This window comes from Rattus norvegicus, chromosome 8 (assembly GCF_036323735.1).
Source record: "Rattus norvegicus strain BN/NHsdMcwi chromosome 8, GRCr8, whole genome shotgun sequence".
Classification (NCBI taxonomy): Eukaryota; Metazoa; Chordata; class Mammalia; order Rodentia; family Muridae; genus Rattus; species Rattus norvegicus.
The window spans coordinates 59,986,848-59,999,029 of NC_086026.1; the positions used below are offsets into that span (position 1 = coordinate 59,986,848).

Sequence of the window (12,182 nt, forward strand, 5' to 3'; positions counted from 1 at the left end):
TGCTGAGGGGATGGAGAGCCTGTCCCAGATTGACTATTTGTCTTTGTGTCTGTCCTTTCTCATTTCCTCAACACTCTTCACTAGGGTTCTTGGGCTTGAGCTTTTAGGATGTTGCCCCTGTAATCTCAGGTACTCTGGAGTCTGAGGCAGAAGGGTAGGCCAGTCTGGGCTACACGGTGAATTCAAACCCAACCAGGCACCTTAGTCAGATTCTGTCCTAAAATAAATGGTTAAGACTGGTCAGTGGTGGAATCCTTGCCTAGCATGTACAAGGTCCTAGGTTTAATCTCTTGTCATATGTGTGTGTGCTCATGTGCGTGTGTGTGCATGCCCCAAAGGAAAACGGAGTGGGCTATTTGTGAAGTTTGAAGTCTCTGCAACTCAAAAAGACACAGAAGCAAGTTGATTAATAACTTTAGAAGAACTTTGATGTTTTGATGGAGTGGAGGTTTGAATTAAATCAGTGATTTTCAAATGTTTTTTTTTGTTTTTGTTTTTGTTTTTTGTTTTTTGTTTTTTGTTTTTTTTACTTAAATAAGGCTCAGGGCTGAGTGTGGGCTTACCGTGTGTGAGGCCTGGCTTCCCCTCAAGCAAATAAGTAGCCCAATTAAGTTCAACTCTAAAGGAAATTAGGAAGCTCTTCCGTTTGAAATCTGAAATGGAGATTTGAAAATATTTTATCATCATTATTGTTTTTTAGATAGAGTCTGCTGCAGTCTAGACAGGCCCTAAACTCATGACATAGCTGAGGATGACTTCGGGTTCCTGGTCTTCCTGCCCTAACCTCTCAAGTGCTGGGATTGGGTCACCGCACCTAACTTTCATTCACTTATTTATTTTTGCATAAAACTTTGATATAGGGCTGGAGAGATGGCTCAGTGGTTAAGAGCACTGACTGCTCTTCCAGAGGTCCTGAGTTCAATTCCCAGCAACCACATGGTGGCTCACAACCATCCGTAATGGGATCTGATGTCCCCTTCTGGTGTGTCTGAAGACAGCTACAGTGTACTCATATACAAAATAAATAAATAAATCTTTAAAAAAAAACTTTGATATAGATTTACAAAAGGTGGCTATTTTTTGTAGTGTCACAGTTGTAGGACTGAAGAGGCAACATACCTCCTTTTCCTTAAACATTTTTTAAACTTTCTGCATGAAGATAAAAGTTTTTTTTTTTAAATCTCATAGCTAATAATACAAGTCAGAAAACTTTTCTCCAGAAGGCTAAAGAGTAAAATATCTTAAATTTTACAGGCCATGCTGTGTATCCTTTCTTTTTATAGTCTTTAAGAATACACAGACACAGACACACACAGACACACACACACACACACACACACACACACACACACACACGCACGCACACGCACGCACACGCACACGCACGGTCTGTAAGTGGTCGTTTTCCAGTCAGGGCTATCACGTATGGGCGTTGTCAGAGACACTTCAGTCTTATGCTCATCCAGAGGTTAGGCTCACTGAGGGTAGCTCATCAAAGGTACCTGTTTCTTACGACTTACATTTACAATGCTTGTCTCCAGTACTTGATTACCCGGTCTGCGTATTGCTTGATAAATACTTACTGAACTACATGCTACATGAAGAGTAGAGTGTAACCCCAGTTGTTTCTCTGAGGTGGGCTTTCATTTCACTCAGTCTCTGTAGGGCGCAGGGGCTCTAACTGAGCCTGCGCCTCTCAGGCAAGCGCTCTATCACTCCAGGTCTTGCTTTTGTTTTTAAAAGAAAGCGATTTTAAAGCCAATAGTCAAATTATTTGAAGAAGAGCTCTTAACTCAGGGGTCCACACACCCTTAAGAGGGATATGAATGGATCTCAAAAACTTTGTTGACAAATTTGCATGTGTGTATTTTTCTGGTAAGAGGACTGATAGCTTTCGTTGGGTTTCAAATAATTTTTTTTAACCCCAAAAGCTAAGAAACAACCACATTAACGAAGGAATTTCAAATATCCGCTATGACATGGAATGCATAGTCATTCATAGAAATATATGAATGACTAAAAGGAACCCCTCAAATCATACACATGTATGAAGCTCTCTTGATTGTAAAGAGCGTGGCTACAGCCTACCCCCACCAGCTGACTTTTCTGAACACACCATACCTCCAGCACTAAAATCACCTCAGCCTTTCCTGACCATTGCCACTACAATATGATAGTAGAAACTGCAAGTCTTAGGTTAGGTACAGTGTTCTAGAGTTCCTCTCTATGGGTTATTACTAAATCAGAAACAATTGCTTTCTTGCTTGAGTCTTCCCTGTACTCAAATAGGAAGGTTGTAGGTTCAGTGATAATGGTGGATTAATGTGTCTGTGTGCCCATGTATGCACACCCCTTCCCTCTCTCAGAGATCTTTCCACGAATATCCCATTGATGTGAGGAGCAAAGCACTCACTCTAGAGCTTCAGGCTACTCTCTCCAGCCAAAAAAACATTTTTCCTAACCCCTACCCAAAAAAGGGCCAGACAGCCTGGAGACCCTTGTTTTTGTGTCCCTAATCGCCAGCTCAGACAGTGCCCTCTGGGCTGTTTGGATGGCCTATCCCCTATCCCTCCCAGGATCACCCTCTCTTTTGTTGCATTGTGAGAAAATTATGGCTAGGAATTTGATCTGGAGCCAGTGTCAGCTTCCGGGTGTGATCTCAGCATCCAAGTGTGAGCTGGGGATGCTGAGACGATAGGCATATTTCACAGTGGGAAGAGCAGCCTATGACTTTCTGCCCACACGGACGCCATTCGGTCTACCAGGTTACAGACAGGAGCAGCACAAACAAGGCCCCTAGATTTTGGTTTATTTAGCCTCACCCAGAATTAAATCGAAGGCTACGATTCATCAAGGGACCAAACCATACACTGTGGACCATGCACCTATCCCATCTCCCAGGAATGCTGCTCCCTCTGGGGTGTGGTGGATTTCTGGAATCACCACGGGAGGTAGACAGGGGATTCACCGGGTTCTGGGTCTGGCAGTCAGGGTTCAACTCTGGCTACCTCTTCCTCTTCCTCGGGGTCAGGAGGTGCAGGAAGCAGGGAGATGTAGACCTCATTGACTTCCGTGTCCAGATGCCGGCCACCCCGCGGTGCCTCCAAGTTAAGGATGCCATCATGGGAGAGAGCAGCTCTGACCCGCCAGGGGTCCACATCTGCAGGCAGGACATAGGTGCGACAGAACTCTCGGGACACGAAGCCGTGGCGGTCCAGACGTTGGGGGTGTCGGGCAGACACCTCTAGCAGGTTGTCCACAGTCCTCACGGTCACCTCATCTGGGGTAAAGTGGCTCACATCCAGAAATGCCTGGAACTTGCCTTCACTGAGCCTGAGCTCTGAGGCCCCTGCCCTGCCGCCCTCCCCAGCTCTGGCGGCCCGGGGCCGAACATAGTAGCCATGGTAGAGGGTGGGGGTCAGGATCTCTTCTGGCAGGAGGCCTGGGAGCAGAGAAAGAAAGAGAAGGCAAGAGGCAGGATGAGGAAGAATGCAGCGGGCACAGACAGGGCTGAAAGGCGATATCTGGAGATATGGGCTAGAAGAGCAGGTGGGAAACTGTAGAGGGGCTGGGAAAGGAGAGGAGATGGTTACGGAAAAAGCGAGCTGGAACTGGAGGACAGAAGCAAAACCAGAAAATACTCTGAAGCGTGCAAGGCCCGGACACCGAAAGCCCTGCCGATCTAAAGTTTGGTCCTGAAGTCTGTTAGCAAGACCAGAGAGAGTCTTGCTTGAGGGGGGAGTCTGGGGTGGGAGATGGCTCACCTCAGGAGTTCACTTAAGCCCCAGGTAGAGTGGAGGCCAGTGAAGCTGGGCAGTGAGCCCAGAATTTCCGGAGGTGGGGGTAGGAAGCATCTGAGCCATACCTTCTCCGAAGCGCTGCTCGCCCAGGCGGCTAGGGTTGGCAAATTCGTACTCGGCAGTGGCTGGGTGGGCGTGTGGCACTGTGCGGCCCGACATGACTGCTGTTGCGACTAGTAGCCCTGATCCCAAGTGTAGCCCCAACAAGATCAAGGCGACCCCTCCAGCTTCAGAGGGAGAGCCAGGACTCAGTCAGAGTGGGGGCGGGGTCTACACCACCCAAAATAGTGCAGAGCGTCTGGGGGATGGGGGAGGGGTGGGAGCCTAAGTCTAGAGTGCAGCTATGAGGGTGTGATCAGCGCAGCCTGGACCCCCTAAGTCCCCTCCTCTGTATACCCTTCAGCTGTCGCATAGGCCTGGAAGAACAGCTGAGGGTCCTGGTCCTAGAGTAAGCTGGGAAGAGAAACTGGTGCGCTGCAGGAGGGCAAGGAGAGGCCTGGTTGGGCCCTTCACCAATTGTACATTCCACATCACCCTTTGTCCTTATCAGTCTCAGGCACTGAGCACATTACTTAGAAAAAAAAAAAAAAAAAGACAATGTTCTATGAGCCACAGAACGTCAAAAATACAAGAAACATTTTCTGTCTTTTTAATGTCAGGGTCTTCTGAACCTAGATCAACTCGGGGTTCCAGTCAGACACCTAGTTCTGACATATTGGTGGTCACAGCTCTCCTCTGGGACTCCACAAAGAGTTAATGTCCCTGGGGCTCAGCCCAGGAAGATTCCAGCCTCTGCCCAGGCCCAAGATAGTTGCTGGCTCAATTCCCCTGGCATGCAAGACTGGAGAGGAGGAGGGGCCCACCAGCAGCTGCTTGGGATTCCAGACCCTGTCCTGGCTCCAGAGAACAAGGATGGGGTGGGTGGGTGCCACTAGGTGTGGACAGAGAGCTAGTGAAACAAGACCGTGACAAGTCACCGGCCAGCTCAGCCCTGCCCCGTGTTTCTCTTTTCTTAGCTCAGTGAGTACTGGGTATGTGTCACCCTGCCAAATCCCTGATCACAAGTCCCCATGAACTGTCGGGGAGCTGGGATAATAAAACCCCTGACATCACCGTTCCAGAAGCTTCACAAGACTGCATATATAAGGGGCAGGCTGTAGCAGCGGCTGAAGGAGTTGACCGGCTAACCGACTCTACACTCATCTAGCCATCATGGACATAGCCATCCACCACCCCTGGATCCGGCGTCCCTTCTTTCCTTTCCACTCCCCAAGCCGCCTCTTTGACCAGTTCTTCGGAGAGCACCTGTTGGAGTCTGACCTCTTCTCTACAGCCACTTCCCTGAGCCCCTTCTACCTTCGGCCACCCTCCTTCCTGCGGGCACCTAGCTGGATTGACACTGGGCTCTCAGAGGTAAGTCTCCCTTGTGCCAGGGCAGGAATACGTATCCTTCCTGGTCTCTCCATTCCTTTGCCCTTTCACCCTGCCTAAGTCATTTTAGGCATGTGCGTGTGCAAAGGTACAGAGAAATGAGGTTACTGTTTTCTTCTTCCTGTGGGCACCTGTTTCTGTTTGATGCTCCTGTTTCCTGGTCCATTTTTCTGTGCATGGTGCCTCTTTCTCCTCTTTCAACTCCTTTACCCACCTCTTTAATAGTCCCAGTCCTGGCAGATTTTATCATCTCAAACTGTAGAGATCAGATAGAAACCCACTCATTCTGGGCTTTTCCTGTCTTCTTTCCTCCCCACTTCCTTTTGATGGAGCTGGATACATCAATCAATATTCTCTCTCTCTCTCTCTCTCTCTCTCTCTCTCTCTCTCTCTCTCTCTTCCTTGGCCTATGACTTTCCGGGTTCCTCGGGGCTGAGACAGTGCATTGACTTCAGTCCATGCCTTAAGAGGACCGCTCTTGGGAAGCCCTGACTTCTTATCTCAGCAGCGTGGGAGATAAGATTAACAGAGGTTGTCACAGATAACACTGTGGTTTAAAAATATTCGCGTGTGAGGAAACAGGAGCTGAGTGAGCAAGGGCTTTGGAAGGACAGAACATTCCAGATCGAGTGGGTTGGAAACTTGGCAGGCAACTGAACAAGAAAAAGGGGGCTTTTGTTTTATAGACAAATGACAAAGCCAGCACTGGGTAGAGAGGCAGCAGATGCCATCCCCAGACCCATTCTTGTGACTAGTCTCCTACTGACCCGTCTTCTTCCCTGTGCCTCTCGGTAAAGTTTGGGACTGATGGATGACTAAGAGGTGTCTTTTGGGTATCACCATGGTGGCTCACATATACCAGTGTCACTAGTCATAAGAGGATTTTTCCCCCAGCAGCCAGGTAGAGGATGGATTACCAGGGCAGGAAGTAAATCTCCTGGACGATGAGCCTTCTCCAGCTTAATGGACATTCTACCATCTTTTCTCCTCCGCCCCCTTGTTATTCTAGATGCGTATGGAGAAGGACAGGTTCTCTGTGAACCTGGACGTGAAGCACTTCTCTCCAGAGGAACTCAAAGTCAAGGTTCTGGGAGACGTGATTGAGGTGCACGGCAAGCACGAAGAGCGCCAGGTGTGTGGACCTTTCTGCCTTCTCTTGTGAATTCATTTAGTGCCCTGCTGGATGCCAGGGACTGCCGCCACCAGCCTCTGAGGCTGGCAGAATTCCAGTCCCCAAACATAAGACTAGATCAGGAGTTATAGATCAATGGCTGGGAAACAAGTTAGGGCTAGATCTGCTGTTAGTGTTGTGGCTGTGCTGAGAGAACTTTCCCCTGGATGTTCCTTTTGATTGCCTTGTCTTGTCCAGTGACGTCAGAATAGCAGAAGAATTCTCAACATTCCCAACCCTCAGCACATCCTAGGCCAATTGAATCTGAAGTTTTAGGGACATAGCTCAGGCATCAACCTTTAAACAAACAAACAAACAAACTCACTCCTTGGGTACTTTCTGTACCCCAAACTGGCAGCCATTGCTCTAGGCACAGTGTGCTGTACATAATGGCTCTGCGAAATGACAGTCACCACGGAGTCGAAGGCAATAAAATCTGTGGCTTTTGAATGTTCAGGATTCCATGCCTCTTCTGCTCAGTTTAATGCTATGCTACTTGGTTTGTCTGCTTTTCAGAGCTTCAGGCTTATGGCTGTGAGGAAGTTAATTGAGATTTGTTTGTGTGGATGCTTGGGGTACTTGGGATTCAATAGGTAACAGGATTAGCATCCACAATTCCTCTTGCATTTTTAGCATTTTTTTTTCTTGACTTCCTAAAAAGGTGTTATGATTGCTTCTTAAAAATTAATGACTTGGGGGGCTGGGGATTTAGCTCAGTGGTAGAGCGCTTACCTAGGAAGCGCAAGGTCCTGGGTTCGGTCCCCAGCTCCGAAAAAAAAGAACCAAAAAAAAAAAAATTAATGACTTGGGGTTGGGGATTTAGCTCAGCGGTAGAGCGTTTGCCTAGCAAGCGCAAGGCCCTGGGTTCAGTCCCCAGCTCCGAAAAAAAGAAAAGAAAAAAAAATTAATGACTTAGGGCCTGGAGAGATGGCTCAGCAGTTAAAAGCACTGACCGCTCTTCCAGAGGTCCTGCATACAATTCCCAGCAACCACATGGTGGCTCACAACCATCTGTAATGGGATCCAATGCCCTCTTCTGGCATGCAGGTGTACATGCAGATAGAGTGCTCATACATAAAATTAAAAAAATCTTAACAAAAAATAACTCAGCTGTGCCGTGGTGGTGCATGCCTTTAATCCCAACATTTGGGAGGCAGAGGTAGACAGATCTAAGTTAGAGGCCAGCTTAGACTACAGAATGAGTTCCAGGAGAGCAGGAGCTCAACAGAGAAACCCTACTTATCTCAAACAAAACAAAAAACAAAAATCAATACCTCGGTTTTGCTCATGATTTAGGACTGGACCACAGTGTCACTGATAGGGTCACCTTATATAATATCAGCAATATTATACTAGAAACATTCTGAGACATTCCTGAGCAATTAGAACAATTTATGGGCTTCCTATAAGATACAGACATACTCGGGGTTGGGGATTTGGCTCAGTGGTAGAGCGTTTGCCTAGGAAGCGCAAGGTCCTGGGTTCGGTCCCCAGCCCTGAAAAAAAGAAAAAAGAAAAAAAAAAAAGATACAGACATACTCAATGCCAAAGTGGGAGTCTAAATTCCATGGTCCAGTCAACATGGATTCATTCCTTTGTGGAAATGCCCTGAATTGTAGTTGTGTCTCCGAATATGAAGATCTATGAAATTCGGGGCTGTTTCAGATTTCCTACACTCTGATTGGTAGGTGTGTCCATCTGGACAGTTTATTCTAGCCTTAAACCTGGACAAACAGCTCTGGACTTAGCTATCTGCATATTTACAGTGTTGGAGGTGAACTCAGGCCTTTCACTACTAGACTGAATCCCCAGCTCCAGATATTTTTTCCCCCCTTAGGGCCTTTTGTTCTAACCCAAGGGCAGGGGATGTCTGAGTCTGGGGCAAGTGGTGGTATTTCCTGCTCTTATTTCTCTCCCTTGCCCTTCATTCTCTCGGATTAGGACGAACATGGCTTCATCTCCAGGGAGTTCCACAGGAAGTACCGGATCCCAGCCGACGTGGATCCTCTCACCATTACTTCTTCCCTGTCATCGGATGGAGTCCTCACTGTGAATGGACCAAGGAAACAGGCCTCTGGCCCTGAGCGCACCATTCCCATCACCCGTGAAGAGAAGCCTGCTGTCACTGCAGCCCCTAAGAAGTAGATTCCCTTTCCTCGTTGCATTTTTTAAGACAAGGAAGTTTCCCATCAGCGAATGAACATCTGTGACTAGTGCCGAAGCTTACTAATGCTAAGGGCTGGCCCAGATTATTAAGCTAATAAAAAATATCGTTCAGCAACAGACCTGCCTCGTGTTTGCAAACCCAGTGTGCTTTAAACCAATCTGCAAACATAGCAGATCTGCTGATCCCCACCCTGTGATTCAGGGGGCTCCGAGGATACGTTTGGTCAGAGTGATTGGCTCCAGAACTTTGTACAGTACAAACCCAGGGAAAACCATTCACTCTCCTGGTATTCCAGTCTTCAGTTTATAACACACTGTACTGGTTAGGACAGAGTCCTTAGGAGTAGACTAAGAAGGGAGAAATGGTGACGTCCCAGCAGGGGTCATGATGAATCAGCTCTGGCTAACTCCACATAAAAGACTTCAGTGCATTTCTGAGATTAATTACTTCACCAGGGGGACACGGTGGCCTTGGTGTTATTTGAAGAGTGTCCTCAGCTAATTCACAGGACAGTAAATAGCTCGTGGGTGGTGACTGTCGAACGAGAGAGCCTCTCGGGAATGGCACAGAGTAATCAACAGATACCTTTTAAACCGAGACCATTCTCTACCAAACATGAAAATGACAATAAGAAATCCAGCAAAAAAACAAAACACCAAAATCAGAAGAACATCTTCCTCCTAAAGTTACTAACCCCTGGGGTGGGGGGAAGCCCACACAAAATAGAAACCCCCCAAAAACCTCTCTCCATTTTAATGGGTCTAGACATAGTTTCTGTCAGATTCACTGAGCCCTGCTACACGATATCTGGCAAGCCTGTAGCACCAGTTCTCATCTCTACTGTAGTTAACTTTAGGTTCACTTGAGGATGTGCCTTTTGAAGATTTTTTTTATTTAGTAATTATTATTTTTTTATAAAACTTGATAAAAAATAGTATTTCCAACTGTACAGTCACTAGAAGTACACAGTTATCCAAAATGCACACACGTCACTTGGCCTCTCCAGCACCTTCGGCTTTCTGTGCCTGGTCTGTTTTGGAGTCTCTGTTTTCTGCAGGATTATTCGCATCCTTACCCACATCGGCTTTCCCCTCCTTCCCTTGGGTTCCTTCTCTCCCTTCTTTGCAGGGGCCATTTTAGGCCTGGCCTCTGGCTTTGGAGGAGAAAGTTTAGCAGACAACCTTGCAGATCTTCTCTGTGGCTCGTCCTTCACCTTGGCTTGGTTTCCGTTAGCTTCCCCTTCAGTCTTTCTTTTGGATGTGGCGGTGGCCCAGACGTTAGCACTGAACACAGGTATGCAGCGGCGCGCGGGTTTGGTCCGGCCGGGGTCGTCCTCACTGCTTTTTCACACTAGCAATTATTATTTTATGAGATGGGGTATGTGTGTGCGTGTGCGTGTGTGTCCCACAGCTGGGGTATAGAGGCCAGAGGAGAACTTGGCAGTCTATTCTCTTCTTCTATCTTGGGTTCCAGGGATCCAACTCAGGTTGTCAAGCTTCTGTGGCAAGTGCTTTAACTTGCTGCACCATCTTGCCAGCCCCACAAGAAATTATCTTAAAGTGAGATAATTGCTTTCACAAAGCATACAGTTTGGGAACTAATCCTGTGTTGCGGTAAAATGAAAAAAAAAAAAAGGTTTCTTTTATACCGCACTAGTGCTGGCACCATAGGGCCACATGGCATTCTGTAGGATATTTTCATCTCAGTCAACAAAGCGTTTCACCTGCGAAGCTCTATCCCATATTGCTACTCTCTGGCTAGCTCAGCCGATAGAGCATGAGACCCTTAATTTCAAGGTCATGGGTTCGTGCCCCATGTTAGGCGCAAATTTGTTACAGTAACCTCTCCAACCCAAAAATAGCCCGTGCAAAGAAAACACAACACTATTAATATGAATACAGGCTCGTGCCTAGATTGGGCAGATTTACCACTACACCACTGTATTCCCCAGCTGTGATATCCCTTATAGCTTGCGGTTTCTCCAGGCTATGTGCCCCATCTTCCTTCTGCCTCCTCCTTTCCCATCGACCCCCTCTTGCTCTCTCTTCCCAACTTTTCTGCTCCACTTTTCCTTCCCCTGCCCAATCACCTGCTCTCACCTTTATTTTACAAGTTAAAATGGGGAGAAGGTTCTGAAGAAGTCACCTGAGTCCTGAGTATGTGACTAGACAGCCCTTCTTGGGGCAGTGGAATTAGTGTCAAAATACAAACAACTCCGGGGTAACCCACAGCAATCCTGATTTTGAAGTTCTTTTTTTTTTTTTTAAACAGTTGCTTCAGGTCTTTTTGATATAGGAGAGAGGAGCTGGGGTAATATGAGCTTTCTGCTTTTAGTTTGTTTGTTTGGTTTGGTTTGGTTTGGTTTCGAGACAGGATTTCTCTGTATAACAGCCTTGGCTTTGTAGACCAGGCTGGTCTCGAACTCACAGAATTCCACTTGCCTCTGCCTCCTGAGTGCTGGGATTAAAGGTATGTGTCACCATGCCCAGCAATGTTTCAAGTCTTATAGGTTAAATGATCCCTTATAAAATCAAAATAGGTCTCCGATAATCTGCTGTCCCATGATCTACTCAGAAAGCCCCTTTCTCTAACACCAGAATCAATTTCTGTGTTTGTGCAGCAATCAATACTGGTTACATAAGGAAATGCTAATGTTCCCTTTTGGTCTGGCCAATGGCAAGATTTGTTCCAGCATTCATTTCACCTTCCAAGCCATGTGCTTCATGTAACAGAAACCAAGGGCAGCCGCAGGTGCTTCAGAGAAAGCAGAGAAATTCCTTCGGTCTTTGCTGATTCTTGAAAGGGCTGTGACCCAATTATGGTAAAAGAGACAGCAAGGAGGTCTACTTGAGATGCTTCTAGGAACTATTTTTAAACTATGAAAGAGGGTTGAGGGAATAGCTAGTGGTAGTGTTGTTTAGTATGTGTGATTGTGTGATGTCTTAGTTCTCATCTTTGACATAGCAAAAATAAAACGCTAAGAAAAAGCTGAGAAGAGAGGTGGGGGTAGGAAGGGTGTGTGTGTGTGTGTGTGTGTGTGTGTGTGTGTGAGAGAGAGAGAGAGAGAGAGAGAGAGAGAGAGAGAGAGAGAGAGAGAGTCCGGGATAAATGTCTACTTTGAAGAAATCTTGGAAATGGTAACTGAAATTCTTTGTCTCTGCATGTGTGCATGAGTTCACATACACATGTGTGCAGGTGTGTTCAGGCCAGAGGTTAATGGTGCTACGTGTCTCAGTTGTTCTCTGCCATAGTTTTGTTTTTGCATGTGTGTCCGTGTGTTCATGTAAACATTTGCATATGTAAATGAGGGTGCGTATCAGGGTGCCTGTGTGTCTGTCAAGGGTCAACCTCTGGTCCTTGCTTTCACTTCTTTTGAGTGGATGTCTTGGTTTTTCCCATTGCGCACTCCAGACTAGCTAGCCTTCCAGCTTCCTGGGATTCTCCTGTCTGGCTCCCCCTTTCCTGTGGGACCTCTGGACTCATAGACACGTGTGCTGTTGTGTTTGGCTTTACCTGGGTTCTGAGCATTTGAACTCAGGTCCTTACTGTGCACATCAAGTGCTTTTATTCTCCCACCATCTCCCCTCATCTGCAGCCTACATCCTATCTCCCT

At 47.0% G+C, this 12,182-nt stretch overlaps 2 protein-coding genes and 1 pseudogene across 6 annotated transcripts; 1 reads left to right on the forward strand and 2 right to left on the reverse strand.

Moving 5' to 3' along the window:
• Nucleotides 1–2,792: 2,792 nt before the first annotated feature.
• Nucleotides 2,793–4,368, reverse strand: Hspb2 (heat shock protein family B (small) member 2). 3 transcript variants are annotated; one of them, XM_063264802.1, is made up of 2 exons: nucleotides 3,866–4,368; nucleotides 2,793–3,280 (listed from the first exon to the last, which is right to left on the reverse strand). In XM_063264802.1, exons 1-2 carry the CDS (start codon nucleotides 3,957–3,959, stop codon nucleotides 2,988–2,990), a joined length of 387 nt encoding a protein of 128 aa, XP_063120872.1. In that variant the 5' UTR covers nucleotides 3,960–4,368; the 3' UTR covers nucleotides 2,793–2,987. The 3 variants fall into 3 exon arrangements, with proteins under 3 accessions (XP_063120872.1, NP_001399119.1, NP_569115.1); NM_001412190.1 differs by having other exon boundaries at nucleotides 2,793–3,160; nucleotides 3,866–4,054; NM_130431.2 differs by having other exon boundaries at nucleotides 2,793–3,442; nucleotides 3,866–4,054.
• Cryab (crystallin, alpha B) lies at nucleotides 3,038–8,685 on the forward strand. 3 transcript variants are annotated; one of them, XM_039080879.2, is made up of 4 exons: nucleotides 3,038–3,177; nucleotides 4,922–5,213; nucleotides 6,241–6,363; nucleotides 8,344–8,685. In XM_039080879.2, the coding sequence occupies exons 2-4, from the start codon at nucleotides 5,013–5,015 to the stop codon at nucleotides 8,545–8,547; spliced, it is 528 nt and encodes a 175-aa protein (XP_038936807.1). In that variant the 5' UTR covers nucleotides 3,038–3,177; nucleotides 4,922–5,012; the 3' UTR covers nucleotides 8,548–8,685. The 3 variants fall into 3 exon arrangements, with proteins under 3 accessions (XP_038936807.1, XP_038936806.1, NP_037067.1); XM_039080878.2 differs by lacking the exon at nucleotides 3,038–3,177 and adding an exon at nucleotides 4,622–4,831; NM_012935.4 differs by lacking the exon at nucleotides 3,038–3,177 and having other exon boundaries at nucleotides 4,684–5,213.
• An 831-nt stretch (nucleotides 8,686–9,516) lies between these two features.
• Hmgn2-ps2 (high mobility group nucleosomal binding domain 2, pseudogene 2) lies at nucleotides 9,517–9,914 on the reverse strand (annotated as a pseudogene).
• Nucleotides 9,915–12,182: the final 2,268 nt, after the last annotated feature.